At 46.2% G+C, this 15,145-nt stretch overlaps 1 protein-coding gene across 1 annotated transcript; it reads right to left on the reverse strand.

Moving 5' to 3' along the window:
• Positions 1-3,148: 3,148 nt before the first annotated feature.
• On the reverse strand, positions 3,149-14,484 carry NEMP2 (nuclear envelope integral membrane protein 2; the record flags this gene model as incomplete). The annotated part of the gene is made up of 9 exons (XM_084264339.1): positions 3,149-3,502; positions 5,614-5,790; positions 7,212-7,437; positions 7,938-8,052; positions 8,756-8,849; positions 9,816-9,888; positions 10,061-10,289; positions 11,809-11,924; positions 14,367-14,484. The coding sequence occupies 9 exons, from the start codon at positions 14,482-14,484 to the stop codon at positions 3,268-3,270; spliced, it is 1,383 nt and encodes a 460-aa protein (XP_084120465.1). The 3' UTR covers positions 3,149-3,267.
• Between the last annotated feature and the right edge of the window lie 661 nt (positions 14,485-15,145).

Here is a 15,145-nt window from a genome sequence, read left to right on the forward strand (position 1 = left end):
AATGGCAGGTTCCTTCAGGGAGATGGGTTCGAGCTCAAGGGGATACAGTGTTTTGGAGCAACCACAGCTAATGCACAGTTACCATTTCTTAAATCTGCAACGAGGGAGAAAACCTCGGGATATAAACACACCCCATTTGCTTCGCTCCTCCATGATGTATCTCCTGGTGCTCTGAAGAGAGTAAATGCTTAAGGTAGGAGAACCACATAGTTGAAAAAACCCTTTTATTTTAAAAAAATCTTGAAATTACGAGACAGTGAATCAAGTCTATCAACCTCTACCATGAATACAAAATAAATACCAAATTCTAACTTTTAACAACCATGAATCAAAATAAATGGAATATCCTTTGTTGTTGAAGAAGGGCTTTTATAATGGGTAAAACAGTGGATTAACATTTAGTTTCTATTCCCAGGTTTTCTGGCTGAACACTGGACAGTACTTAACAGTTGTGTTTCGGTAAACCTGCGTAATCCCCATGTATCACCAGAGTACCACACGAGTAAACTCGCTGTTGGCAAAGGGCTCAAATGACAGCAGTCAGGGCTTGGTGGAGTTTCTTTACAAAATGCATCCAATGTTGGACAGGCTTGGGAGGATTTTTAAGGTCAGTGTCAGCTGTCCACTACAGTACGCGTCATCTTTCTCATGTGCCCCTGTGCTTCTGCCTGGGTGTACCTACGTGTTCCCTGCTCTGCTCTGCCTAGCCTTTACCCATCGCTGCTGATTGATCGCCTGCAGAACTGCATAAATGTGGACTGATGTTTTGTATTTTTCCCTTGTTGGAGTAGGTGTACCTGATATTGCTGTAAATATAGAAGTAAGGACAGTGTCTGAAAAATTTAATTGCCTGTTTTAGGGGGAGAATGGACACTTTCCTGTTTAACATATTGCTTAGGAAAAAGATCTTAATCTGGGCTATTGTACATAAACGCATGTTATGTACTTACTGAAGCATAATCAGTACTACCTCTGTAAAGGAAGGAAATCCAGAAAGCCTGTGGGTTTAGGCTAGGACAAATCTGAATCTCCCCCTTGGCCTCAAATCCCGCAGATGGGAGTTTTTACACAGCATGCTAAAAAACCCTGCGTATTTTAAAATACACAAAACCCATTCAACATCAAGACAGCTCTTCAAGTATCCCGTTTTGACTAGCACGTAATAATTTTACATACTTCATTTCATTATGGCTACACAAAGGTTTAGTTTACTGAAATCACTGTTTGGGGGGAGGAGTTTCCATCCTCCTCCCAAACCATCACAGATAACGAGACTTTTCTCAGTTCTCGCAACACTTAATGCTGCTGGCTTCTTGCTTGTGAAGAGATGCCCCTGAGCCAAGCCTGCCTTCGGAGCATGGGTGGCAATTTATGTGGAACTCTGGTACTACCAGCCTCTCTTAGAGGCTGACTCTTGCTGTTAGTGGCCTTCCTGAACAAAACTCTCCTATTTTTGAGTGCTGTGGACTTACCGGTGAGTATATTTTGGATCACCTGCTTGACAGGGCTTCTCTGCCAAACAAGCTATAGATTCTGCATATGTATTTGTACGTTTATGACACAAAAGGGTGTTAAGTATCTCTTCACTGTAAAATGGAAGAGTTCCTTTTACAGTGAAGCAAAGTGGAAGTGCTATAAAGGCGTAAAGTCCTGTGTAAATAAGGCTTTCAGGTACTAACTCCAAGTCCTGTTTTATGAAGAGGAGCTCCTAGAATATGGTATGGCAGCACTTAGTACTGTTAGAGGCAATAGGTTTTTCTCCCTTGTCCAGCGATGGACAATAAGAAACCAAAATTGTGCGTGTACCGCTGAAGTCATGCTGCATCACTGAAAAGACACCCCGTTGAAACCAGATCTATCCTGGTCTGAGGAGCCTTTCCCATGGGGCTAACAACTGCTTCCTGCCACCCATGCTGGTGGTGGGTTTGTAAAATCAGTGACAGAATTAATGGTCTCTTGTTTTCTGCAGTTTGGGCGCAGTAAAGGAAAACAGCATGGTGAGGACAGAAGAATAGAGGGACAGTCTAAAGAACAGAAGAAATGACCTCAGTGGATGCATGAGCTGAGAGGACACCATCTACTCCCTGGCCTAGGATTGTGCGATACATAAGCTGAAGGACATTTCACTCTCTCTTCTCCCTGTTCTTTCCCTATCCTTCCCACGCACCTTCTATGGCAAGTCTGAAAGAGGGCTGATAGGAACGAGGTATCCCTCCCTTGTTTTGCTGGGAATTACTTTCCACTTTTTACTGAATGAGCAAACTACTCCATACTCTGAGGACAGTGGAGCTACACGTGGGGGTTCCCAGTATTCCCAATTACATGGGTACAGCATCACCCTGGCTCTGCTGACAGCAGTTCCTCTGAGCAGCTGGAACAGCTGTGGCCTGGGCTGTTGAGAGGCCAGGAATGGAGGGCAGCACCCCTCTGAGGTACGGGGACAGTGAAATTGAAAGTTACAGTAAAAATACTCTTGGGGATAGAAATCCTCTCCTGAATCATCTCCAGCTGTCAGAGGTGGAGAAGCAGAAGACTGAAGAAAGGTTCAGCAGAGAGAGACCTGTAGAAGAAGGAAGAAGAGTATGTGAAGAAACAATGGCACGGAAAGAGCAATGTGTGGTATAACTAGAGCAGAGACCAAGAACAGAGTGACATGAGCAGAGGGTGAGAAGAGTAAGGGGAGCTTAAAACTAATGCAGAGAGGCAAAATGAAGCTAACAGAACAGAGAGCAAGCCTAGCCAGAAGAGCAAACCAATCTCCATCGACTCTGTTAACTCTCTTATCTTTAGCACTGAAAAGTCTCTCAGACAATACAAACAGTTTATCAGCACACTAATAACATTATTAAAATTGCTGTCACATAGGGTACTTAGTACAGGTAGTGTGTTAATAATGGCTTCCCTTTCCTGTAGTGCTCAGCACAGAGGACTTGAAAAGGAAAAGGGCCAAAACAGGCTCTCTGTTCTCTGAAGGTAGTATCCTTGGAAGAACAAGGCATCCTGGTGGGACAGGCTGCCAACACTTGCTTTGCAAATAAACAATGTTTACTTCCCCAGTTTAGGTACCAGTAGGTTGAGAATCCTCTTCACAGCCCCTATGGTTTCCTTCTGTTGCTCTCGTCATTGGTGATGTAGAAAACAGTTTTTTCAGATACCCCTTGTTCGTCCACAGGCAACCACAAGAAATCAGTGAGTTCTCAGTCTGTATCCTTGCTTTCTAGGACAAATTTTTTCCTTCTCTCCTTTTTTTGGGTTATTTCCCAAAGCTCAGAGCAATTCGGTAGTGAATGGAAATGCAATTTGTTTATGTGTTTCATCTTCATCCTCTTCTTCTTCGTCCTCTCCTTCATGGATGGAAGTGGCCGGATCACCTTGCTCAGATTCTGCCCTCATCTCAAAGAGCTGCTCTTCCAGGAAGAAGCTCCCAATGCCGTATTGCTCCTCGTGCGCCTTCGATTCTGCAGGTGAGACATGAGGGGATCCCAGAACAAAACCTGCAAACCTGCCAGATTTTTAAAGGGAGAAGTGATCAGCTGAGAAATGGAAGAACCTCCCCTCAGCACAGGGATGCTGCCAGTTAAGCAGGGCTGTGTAAGGATGCGCCCGCCAGCAGTGCAGGGGAGGGGAAGCTGCAATGTGAGCTAGGGAATCCTGAACAACAGAAAGTAAATAGCAACTGATGGCAACAATCCTAAAGTCTTGTTTGCCTGCCTCATCTTCTTTTCAATTCTCAGCCTTTAACTTTTGCTCTTCTGGAGGCCATCTGCAAGGTCTTGTAACTAGGCAAGAAGATCTAACTTTGTGTTCACATCCTGTCAGTAGTTACAGGGTAATCCAGAGCAAGCCTTCGTATAGCTGGACAGAGGGCACTGTACCTTCTAAAAATGGGTTTATTGAAAGCTGGACCACGTTGGAGACAAAGGCGGTGAGAATTCAGGGAAGCTGACATTGCTAATGAAAGGAAAAATGATGAGAACTTTTGCGTTCCTACTTTGCTGTGCTATCACCTCGCTTCTGGTGCTGTGTGCGTGCTCCCGGCAAGCAGAGCTAGTCTTGCCAAAGAATTCCTGCTTTTAGTGAACCTGGAGTTGTGGACTGGGAATTCTGCAGCTGCTCCGCTAAAGGCCAACCTGGCACAACACAGCGTGAACTTAGCACTGTCCCTACACTTCACTTGCCACAAATCTTACTTTCAGTGGACGACTACACTCAAGAGAGCGAGCAGAGCTGAGGGTTTCTGGCAGGCATGTGGAAACAGACGGCAGTTCTGACACCCTGGTAAGTGTCGACAGCATCAGAGAAATGTAAGAAAAAGGAAATGCAGCTACATTCTGGAGCTCTGGTAAACTGATCAATAATTTACATTTCAGACTTCACATTTCTGTGAGATGAATGTTGTCACCTCGCTCTTCTCGGAAGTGCTGTTAGTCTAAATGGGGAACAGCACCGGACTGGCTGTGTTTTACAGGTCTACCTCGTGTTGAACCACCTTCTGATGCTTAATGGAAGCTTGAAGGGGTACTCGGCTTTAAATCAGACCTCTGTTGGTTTGCCTTTTATTTTTACAGTGATCCATTTGTAGGAATTACCTTAACTGAGAGATGGCTGGACAATGCATGTGTCTTGAAGGGTTTGTGTTTTTGGTGGTGTTTTGTTCTACAATACTGGAGTGAGGTTTCACTTTTTATCTCTTCAATCAGGCTACAGAATGCAGGTATCTTAGAAAATAAGATGGTAAATCCCTAAAACCTGGCAGCGGGAGGATGAGGGTTTTGAAACTAATTTTAACTTAGTGTTGATTCCAAGCTGACTAGGGCTCCTTTGAAACTGCAGTACTTGGTTCTGTGACAAGGGCCAAGTCTTTGTGGCTTGGTAATATGTGAAAAACCACTTACTTCTGATATCTTAAAATTTTGGTTTTGACAGAACAACGTTTCTACTGCGATTCATTTTATATTGTGCAATATTTTCTGGCTGCATTCATCTCACCCTTCCCTTCCTAACTCATCTTTCTCCTAAGTGTCTCTTAATCTGTGTTTGGAGTAGCTCTTCTTCCTATTACACTTCCTAGGTGCAGGCACTGATTTGTTTTTTCTCCTCTGTATTCTTAGTCTCAGGTTTGGATTGATACTACAAGTAATAGGATTTCTTGGCTGTGCGGGCTTGCACTTGGAGAGTTTAATGCTGGTGAGATCTGAACGTGTATGTTCAGCCTGCCCTAATTCTGTACAGTGGAAATGTGCTGCTCTACAAACTGAAGAAAGGGGTGTTTCACTAGTTAGGTGGCCACCTGAGTTGCTGTGCGGAGACACTGTAGGAAGCCTGTATGCTTTCGGGGAAGCTGCCATTACCATGAGCTAGCAGCAAACATCTGGAAACTCAGAGAGTAATTTATGGTCAGAGAGGAACAAACAGGGGGTTTAGCACCACCACCAAGTAATGTCCTTGAGAGGTGTGTCTGTGACCTTCAGTGGGATTACTCAAGTAGATAAGGCTACCTGCACATCTGGCTGCATGCAATGTAAACACATCTGACAGGAACAGTGCCTGCAGTAGCTTTTAGGTCTGCTGTGTAACAGCATCTCCCATGCTAGAGAAGCCAGATCTTCTTACCTGTGTGGGAACTGGAGTTTGGACACAGCCAACCACGATGGGAAGTCCGGGTTCCTGCAGAATGAGCGTAGCTCCTCCAGAGCTCTGATAGTTTCTGTTTCACCTTGTTCCCGATACTCCTCTTCAGTAAGGTGTTTAAACACTAATTTTTTGGATTTGAAGTGGTTCTTCATTTTTCTAGAATGAAATGAAAACAATTAGTATTTCTAAAATCTCTTCTGGCACATAATTATTGTTGCCCTTTTTTCTCTACTGCCTGCTGTTAACGTGCATTCATCACCTTTATCCTTTTAAGAGAATGAGTGACATTGCTGCATTGACATTTTAGGACAAGGTGTCTAATATTTGCTAGCCTGTTTACCCTAGGTCTTAACCAAAGTTGTAGAATTCCACACAAGGATGTCTAATGAGCTTCGGATCAGGACCTTATTGTATATGCACGGACTGAAATCTCACAGAATTAAATAGATGGCTGCTTCTTCAGCCATTTTTAGGTGCAATATGCAAAATGTGTCTGTGCAGAGACACGGGCTGAATCAAAACCCAGTCTGCATATGTAACTTCAAAGATAAGCAATGCTTTAAGTCTGTTATGAGTTGTTCATGTTGTTTACTAGATAGCTTCTCTTAAATCTTGCTTTAAATTACAAAACTGAGTAGTCTGAGGCCAAAATGTTTACAATCTGATGTTTTTTTAGCTGCTGCGTAGCAATGTATAATATAATTAGCTATCAATTAGAAAGTGTGCCATGTTCTGTTCCCTTCTGTCGACTGCTTTCAATTTAAATGTTGTGATGAGTTAAGATAAGCAAGGGCTGGATGCCCATAAAACTTTCAGCTCCCTATGAAGACACCTGCTCCAACCAGCACCATTCAACTCTCCTCATTTCCCTGTAAAGCAAGAATGAACTGCAGCCCTTGTTCAGGTCAAATGGTCTTGCTGGCTCAGTGGGATCAATACTGAGCTTAACAACAAATAATGCAAGACTCTTGGTTATTTTGATGCGTCTGCTGCTCTGAAGCGTGTATCTGGCATTGTGACGTCAGTTCGGTGCTACTGCTTCATCCTTTGAAACACAAAAAGGCCCTTATCATTCTCCTGAGAGAGACTGTTGCCACAGATTAAGGCAGACCTGTGCATCTAAGATAACAACCTTGAAAAAGCAAAGTCAGTGGCAAGCATTATTTTTGAGGACATGGGTTTTCAGTCTCTGAACTCTACACTAACCTTACAAGACTGTCCCTTTTCAACATCTGCTTCCTAGGTGACAGTATGCTATTTAATCCTCCAAGGTTCAGTACGAGTTACCTGCAGATTCTCTCCATACACATGGATCAAGGCAGTACTGCTGCAGGCTAATCAACCAAACAAGAATGTTTTGGTTACCATATGCTGCAGCCTAGAAGGTGCTACATTTGTACTTAAGAGCACAGTCATGTTTCTCCCTTTCTTCACAGAACAAAATTTGTGCTTAAAACTGCCAAATGGAAACTAGTACAAGAACGGCGTAAATTATTACTGAAGGGTTTTTTCCTTATCAGCCTCCAGCATTTCCTGCTGATGCAGGGACACAGGCACATCCATAGGCACACACAAACCTGCCTATGTGGCAAGCAGCACCAAGAGGGTAGCCCAGGCCTTTTGAACAGAGGCTGGCTGCTATTACTGCATACGCGACTTGAGGTATAGTGACACCACCATAGATCAAGACAAAGGATGTTAATTGTAGTGTCCATGCGAACAGGTTTATGCTCAGTTCCGTGGTAAGCGGTCCATGCCGATAGCAAGCAGCAAAGCTGGTAATTCCAACAGCCAGAAAATACCCTGTAGAAACAGAAAAGAACATGGAGAACAAGATGCAAACGGCCCACGTAAACTTCCTAGCCTTTGGCTAGTGCTATGAGCTGCACGTGAATTCTGCCCATACGAGCATGTGGAGGCAGGTGCCAGATCACCACATCTGTCAGCTCCTGCAGCCAAATTCACTTAGCAATTTATGCATCCACTTCCCAGGTCTGGCAAAACACAAACCAGCGTAGCCGCCCCTTTGCCATTACAGGGAAAGTATGCAATGGCAAATCAATGGACAAATAATACAGGCAAAATCTGCTCTGACAGCTGCTACTGAGCCACTCTATCGAAATCCAATCTCAGGAAATGCTCACTGGAGTGGATTAGGAACCTTTGGAATATTCCAATGTCTGTGGCTTAGGAGAAAAAAAGTACTTCATAAATGAGACACTTGATCTTGTTTACGGGCAGTTATTGATCTAACCACTAAACTAAACCAAAGCCTGCAGCACATTTTTTGGTCATTTTCTTACCCAACAAGTAGCTTCTGTATTCAGACCACAACCACTGCATATTCTCTTTGAAGCAGTAAATAAAATAGAGAGAGGACATCCAGCAGCCACTCATTAAGATCCAGAAGGTGCTGTGCTGGAAACATGAAAAAAAACCCAACTTAAAAAAATAGAAAAAAGTCAAGTCAGAATCAGGACCAGTGTGTGCAAGGGAACTCACAGGCTTAAAACTAGATGGGGTATTCAGTAGACCTACAGGGCTTCTGATCTGTTGGGACTTCACTGCACAATGCTCTGCACGCTACCACCGAACAGTATCGGTTCTAAGTGGAGCAACTGCTTGTCTGTATTTGTGTATCATGTCCTGGTGTAAACATGGTGTAAGCATGGTGTAAGCCTACTGCAGTGCATTTCCAGTCAGTGCGTGTCGGCAATATTGTGGGAATGCACCGACTTTGTAAAACTGAGGGGGAAATTCACATCCTACCTTGCAATGAGCTGTCTCTGGTGAACGGAAGACCTGTCCCAGTTGCCACTACAACTACAGGTTTATATAGATCGATTCATAGATTCAGAAGTAAGCTTGACTCCAGTCCAATACAAATTATTTCTGTTTCAGAATAAATCTGTATATCAAGAATCTCCTGTCTGCTTTAAATTCAAAAAAGCTAACTAGACCCTGACTGTGATCCATTGTATTTACTTAACGCAGGTAATCCTGCAGTCGTTTCAGTGGGGTTACCTGGATCCAAAACCAGAGCAAGATCAAAATCTGGCTCTGTACTCTTTGCTTCCTATATTATGATGTTGATGATTATATTTTATAAATGTAGATTTACCCTTGGAATAAACCTTTTAAATGTCAACAGGACAAAGACTAGCAGAGCAAGAACACCCAGTATTACTCCAGAAAGGTAGAAGAACTTGGTACTCCTGTAAGAGAACAAGAGAGAATATGGTGAGAAGCATAATTTGTAATTGGTTAAGATGCCAACATTTGTAAAAACAGCAGTGATCTTCAGTAGGAACTTACCACAGCTGCAAGTCAGAGTTTCATGGTTAACGGACCCCCCTTTAGAAAGTAAATCCATGTGAGGAAAAATTCCCAAGAGATACCTGAGGTCACTGGAGTTGTTACACGCTAGGAGATTGTGTTGAGGTTTTTTTAAAGCTCACACACCATTTCTGATTTCACTGACCTTCTACTTTCAAGTCACTTAATTTTCTTCTACGTACTGATATGGTTTTTCATTTAAAATGTAAAACATCTTCCACAAACATACAAGTTGTTTTTTTTCCTAAGTTTATGTATTTATCAAGACTGGCTTTTTAATTCAGAACTAACTCTACGAAACCTGTTGCTGCTCTTCTTGTTTTAGAGGTGCCTCCTGACAATTAATTTGTGAGTCATTTTTCTTTGAAGTCAGGGGACGCGCATTTTGCTACACCAATAGGTATCCTCCCTTACACACTATGCAAAACATGGGGAAAGGCTGGCCCAGAGAGGCCCCAGGTGACCTCACCCTAAGCACTTCTCGTGGCGGGAAGGTATCATTTATCATATGTGCAACATTATTCTGCGTTCAGCCAACCTCACTGGTCTACAAGTGGGAGAGAGATTTTATCTGGATCCACACGCTTGCTTGCTGCGGACTGTCCTGGTGTTACCCAGCACAGGACACTTGGATACAAGGACCCTGACACAGGTAAGTGACTGACAAGAGTGGAGCACTCCAAGGTATGTCACAATCTGTCCAAACACAAATGGTATGACGTTTTAAATATACGTCCAGTTTCCTTAATTCACTTTCCCAAAGAACCGCCTCTTTAGCACAGAAGGCAGACCAAAGATGCACAGGCTTTGGGAAAGAAGTTCAAAACCCAGCAGCTAGTACTCACCTGCTTAGGCTGTTTGCAAAATGGAACAGAAAAATTCCAGCTACAAACAAAAACAAGAGTTTTCCATCTAGCACTAAAAAAGGGGAAAAAAATAGAAATGGACTTTAGACTAATTCAAACTGAAATGGTGATTATATAAAACATCAACAGCAAAGTCCCGAGCTTCTTACAGAAGAGATGGTACATTCAGTAACACTGGCAATACCAATCTGTCTGTAATCTAAACTGAAGGCGTTTCTACTTACTTTCTCGTTTCACACTCACAGTGTATGGTTCGGTTTTAAAGGGCTGTATATTGAAACAAATGTCCTCTCCATATTGTTTTATGCTTATGGAAGCTTCTGTAGATGTCTCAGGTTTCCAAAAGATTTGGACAGCACATGCAGCAAACTCAAAAACGGTTTCAGAATTACGACAGTTGCTTTTTTGTGAAATAGGCTCAAACCTGAACGTTTCTCTGCTGTTAACTTTAACCTGGAAACAAGAACAGAACACACAGAGCAGTAGCTCAGAGTCACTGGGGACTGGGGTCTCAGGTCTCCACTATATAGCATATAAGCTTTGTATGTGGTAATACAAATCAAGTGTAGAGAGCTCAAGAATAAAATGCTAGTGCAGTTCTTCATTGTTTACTATTGGGTGTTTAGTGTTACGCAAAGGTTAATTGTTTAGGCCTTGGCAAGGTGATTCAGAGAACTCTATGTCAGCCAAGTTCTCAGTCCATCCATAAGCTCGGTGGGTTTGGTTTTACCACAACACTGGCCCAGACACAAGTTTCTGACAAGACCAGTAATATTTGACTGACCACAGTTTCTTCTGTGGATGTTCATATGCTTCCCCGGTAAAACTATGGGACTTGCTTTTCTCATAGTTAATTGCAGTCTTCACGTTAGGGACGAAAGAGGGGGAAGGAAAATGAAAGATAACCAGAAATTTAAATACAATTCCTGTTGGGTATTTTGGGGTTTCTTGCTAGTTCCTGGCACCCTCACCCACCAAACTGGTAGCTGATCTTGTTGATGAGATGGGATGATCTTCCTGCAGACTGTGATTCGTTGTGAGCTCTTGATCAGGGCCTATTAACAACAATGGCCCATCTATAAATAAATGATGCAGAAGGTAATAAAACAGTGTTCTACTGGGGGAAGAGACAACAGATCAGCAAGCGGTTTGTTGTGGGAAAAATTGGAACTTCCTGCTTTTAAACATTTACTCCAGGAAAGCTTGTGTGACTCCTGGGGGGTTGCCACCTCCTGAAATCTGATACCATTCACAGTAACACCCGCAGCATGTTCCTGGGGAAAGCAGTCCCAGGAACAGACAAAGAGATGTTCTGCTTCCTTAGGTCTGAGAGCAAATTCCTCCATCAGAGATGAAGTGAAACTGTTTCCTTCCCTTGTCCCGTGACATACTTCCCAGGGAAGAACAACCAAAACAAGAGCCACACAGAAAGCTTGTTCCTTTAGCTATTATTGCTTCCACTGTTGAGAGGTTTGTATATTGTTTCAAGCTAAACTCTAAACATGTTTCTTCTAAGATGACCCTCTGTTACTCAGAAAACCAGAGGTGTACTGCTCCTGCTGGTTTTGGTGTCACAATCTGACACAGCTTTGGTTCCTGTACTGTGGCCCGGAACGCTACAGCGAGCAAGGCGCAGGACTGCATTTTATCCTCATGTTTAAGTTTTATAAAGGTGTTTGGCAAAAATGTTTGTTGCAGAGGGTAACAAGGGTGCATCGGTGGGGAAGCTGTGCAACCAAATGACAGGCAACACTAAGCTAACGTTTGTGTGGCATCGTACTATTCGCCTGGCTGACACCCTTCTAACGAAGAGAGACCACACCTCACTGCATCCGAGGTGGAGGTCACAGAGCTGCTTTTTTATCATGGTCCCACCTCTAAGTAACCCCAAGATACTACTTTGATGCTGCTGACCGGTCCACCCTTTGCTGGGGCCAAAGCTCAGCGGAATGATCCCCAACAGGGCCCTTACCCGAAGAGTTGACCACACGTACTGTAAGCGAATGGTTCTGTTTTGCACGTAGCAGTAACAGCTTTCGTCCCGTTTCTGGATCACATCCATCTCCTGCAAAAAGCTGCAGTTTCTACCTGGGGGAAGAGCAGAGAAGTTAACTAAGCATCTATCAAATACAAATGTATCATCTTCCTTTATGTCCTTGTTGTATATGCCCAGAGATTCACAATCTGCAGATAATCAAATGTAAACCCCTGTGCTGCAGGGTAGCACATTCAATACGATTTAGATGAAACTTTGACTTAAGACTTCTAATTGAGTCACTTAGGCTCCAAAGTAAAGTGCAACACCTTTGGGGAGAAAAAGAAAATTAATCTGGGGGAGGTATTTTTTTAAAAATACAGTATATAAAAGCTTGGCATCGGTATCAGTGTTTTGATGGCACTGGAACAGGGCCTCTGGGCCAAATTCCCTGCTGGCACGAGTGGGTGTAACTCCACTGGAGTCAGTGGTTGTACCAATGGTGAACGCAACTGTGGGAGTCTAAGCAGGTAAACAGGCTTACACGTTAAAGTAGTCATTTAGCACATGACACGGCTGCTGAGCGCAGGCGTCACACTCCTCTCCCTCAGAAACGCTTCCAATGCTACGCACAACTCTCCTCTTTAAAGCAAATTCTCCTGACGTAGTCTGGCCGTGACATGTAATATGCCAACCGCAGCAACAGCTTGCGTAAGTCCTTTAATTAGAGATGTTAATTGGTCTTAACTGCCCTGAAATGCCGGTGACCCCCCTAGGATCTTCAGAAAGAAATTGCCCTTTTGAGCAGAAATGCACCTAGAAGATTTATGGAGCAAACTTCGAAGCGTAACATACATTCCGATCCGTACATGTGTAAAATATACCCTACAGTGCATTACCGCAGTGTTCCAGGAACATAATTAAAGAGAATAAAGGAAATAATTACAGATCTGAACAGAGGGAATCATCTGGCTCACTGGATAGAAAATGTAGGTCTAAGCCAAGCTCGGTAATAACTGCTAAAACACTGTCATGCACTCAGAACGGCAAAATTAATGTGTGCAAAACAGCCTCAATCTGGACAAGGAGATACTGTTTGCAGGTAAAAACCTGCCCTGTCTCTGTAAGGAAAATTAATTTAGGCTAAATTATTTTTTAACCAATTTAATTAATCCAATGAAAAATTCCTATGTGGATGCTCATGGATAAGTTTAAGTCACTCCAGAATTAAAAGTGTCCACAGATGGTCCAGCAGAAGTAAATGGGTTTAAACTCAGCACCTGACCATTTTTGTTGTGAAAAATTAACCACCTGCTGAATTTTCACCCATGGCAAATCCATCGGGAGGAGGCACAACCCTCGAGACATGGGCTGGCTGTACCTCTGGACAGGCACTTCCATGGAAGTCATCAGATGAAGCTGTGGCAAGACTTCTCTGCCTCCAAGAAGCACTGCTGGCTGATGCAGCACGCAGGTGAGGCCGAGCACTGCCCAGGGCTACAACCAGGGCAATTTGGTAATAGGAAACAGCAACAGCGAGCCCAAAGCACAGCCGAAGGCACCCACGCCTTCCCTGCAGGGTGCGTTAGGGCTTTCTGGTGCCATGCATAAAGCTATCCAGCCACAGCAGTGACATCCTCCATAAACAATGCTAGCAAGTATTTCCTTACTCTCTGGGGACATTTTATTGAGGAAAATAACATGCTTCAAACATGCTGTCAGCTCAATAGAGTGAAAAATTCACGTTCCAACAGGGAAGATGCTTCTGAACAGGTAACCATGAGGGAGGAGGATTTTAGCTACCGCAAGAGCGCAGAGAGGGCTACTCTCGAGTTTTGGAGTTAGGAGCAGTGAAAAGAATCGGCATCTGCTGTAGAACCCAGAGGATACCCGAGAATGGGGGAACTGGGGGACAGGACATCTAGGTAAGTGGGGAGGCCGCGGTTTCTCGAGGTACGCATTGCATTGCTGCTGCGGCTGCGAACAACCCTGAGGGTTTGTCACCTTCTGAATGACAGACCTGCCCTGCACCCCCTTCCCCGGAGCCAAGCCCATGAGGAAGGCGGAGGGAGTTAAGAGACACCCGGGGTCAGTTTCCCCCGGCCTCTGACCCTGAAACTCACGAGGTACCGGGCCAGCCCCCGGCGCCTGCCCGCCCAGAGCGGTACCACGGACGGCCCTGGGGAAAATGAACTGCGCTGGGACAGGCAAGGAGAAACCAGCACAGTCGGGATGGGTCTGGCCCCCGAAACCACTTCAGCTCCCGGGCGGGGAGGCGGCGGCTCTGGCCGCCCCGCAGGGCAGCGCCATTTTGGGCAGAGGCAGGAGGCGGCGGCGGGTCGCGCTGCACTCGGGAGACGGACACTCTGGGAGAACCGGAGGAGGTCCCCCCGCTTCCTCCGACCTGCAACCACCTGGACAAGGAAAGGCAATCACCCCTCAATCCCAGACCGCCCCAGACCGCCGCCGCCCCGCCCGCGGCCCGCTCTGCCCCGCCGCCGGAGCTCCCCTGGTCCCGCGCAGGCCCCTCGGGGCAGGGAGGTGAATGCCAGTACCTGCTGCCGGCGCCTCCCCGCTGCCCCCGGCCGCCCCGGCCAGCGCCAGGAGCAGCAGCCCCAGCCCCGGCCGGGTCCGACGGCGCTGCCCGCGGGGGGGCGGCCGTGCCGGAGCCATGTGGCCGCCGCCGGCTCCGGCCTCGCCCCTAACGGCCGCGGCAAGGGCGGGCCCTGTGCGGGGAAGGGGCGGTGCGGTCGCCCGGCGCCCTTCTTCGCCGGCAGGGCCGCGCGTCGGGGTATCGGCTTCGCGGTGTGAACACGGCAGACGGGCTTCATGCGGCTGCGGACGGGGCTCTCGCTGCCGACTGCCAAGGCGCGAACTGGTCCGGAACCGCAGGCTCGCGTGTGCGGGCTGCCGCGCTTCCAGACCTTCCGCACGGCAGCACCCGGCTGCACGGAGTGCGGTTCATGGTCGCCTGTGCCGTCCCCAGCCAGCCCGAGGAGAGGGAAGGGCCGGGCCCGGTCACCGAGCTGCTGAACGCGGGCGTTGCGGAGGCCCGCTTCCCGCCCGGAGCAGTGCTCTGAGCGGCGGTACGCGCTCCCACGGGATGGGGCCGGCCGCCACGGCTGTTGTGTGCTCCCGCGGCAGCCTCGACAGGAGTTGTGAGCCGAGTGCCCGGTTCCCGCGGGCTCTGGGAGGCCAAAGGCTCGGACCGGCTGAGCTCGGTCCCTGCCCGGGGCTGCCAGCCACTGTGGGCCCCCGGGCCGCAGCCAGCCCTCGGGGCTGCAAAGGGATGGGGCTTGTTTCTGCGACAGTCTATAAACACGATTTTCCCATC

This window comes from Gallinula chloropus, assembly GCF_964237585.1.
Source record: "Gallinula chloropus genome assembly, chromosome: 5".
NCBI classification, from domain to species: Eukaryota; Metazoa; Chordata; class Aves; order Gruiformes; family Rallidae; genus Gallinula; species Gallinula chloropus.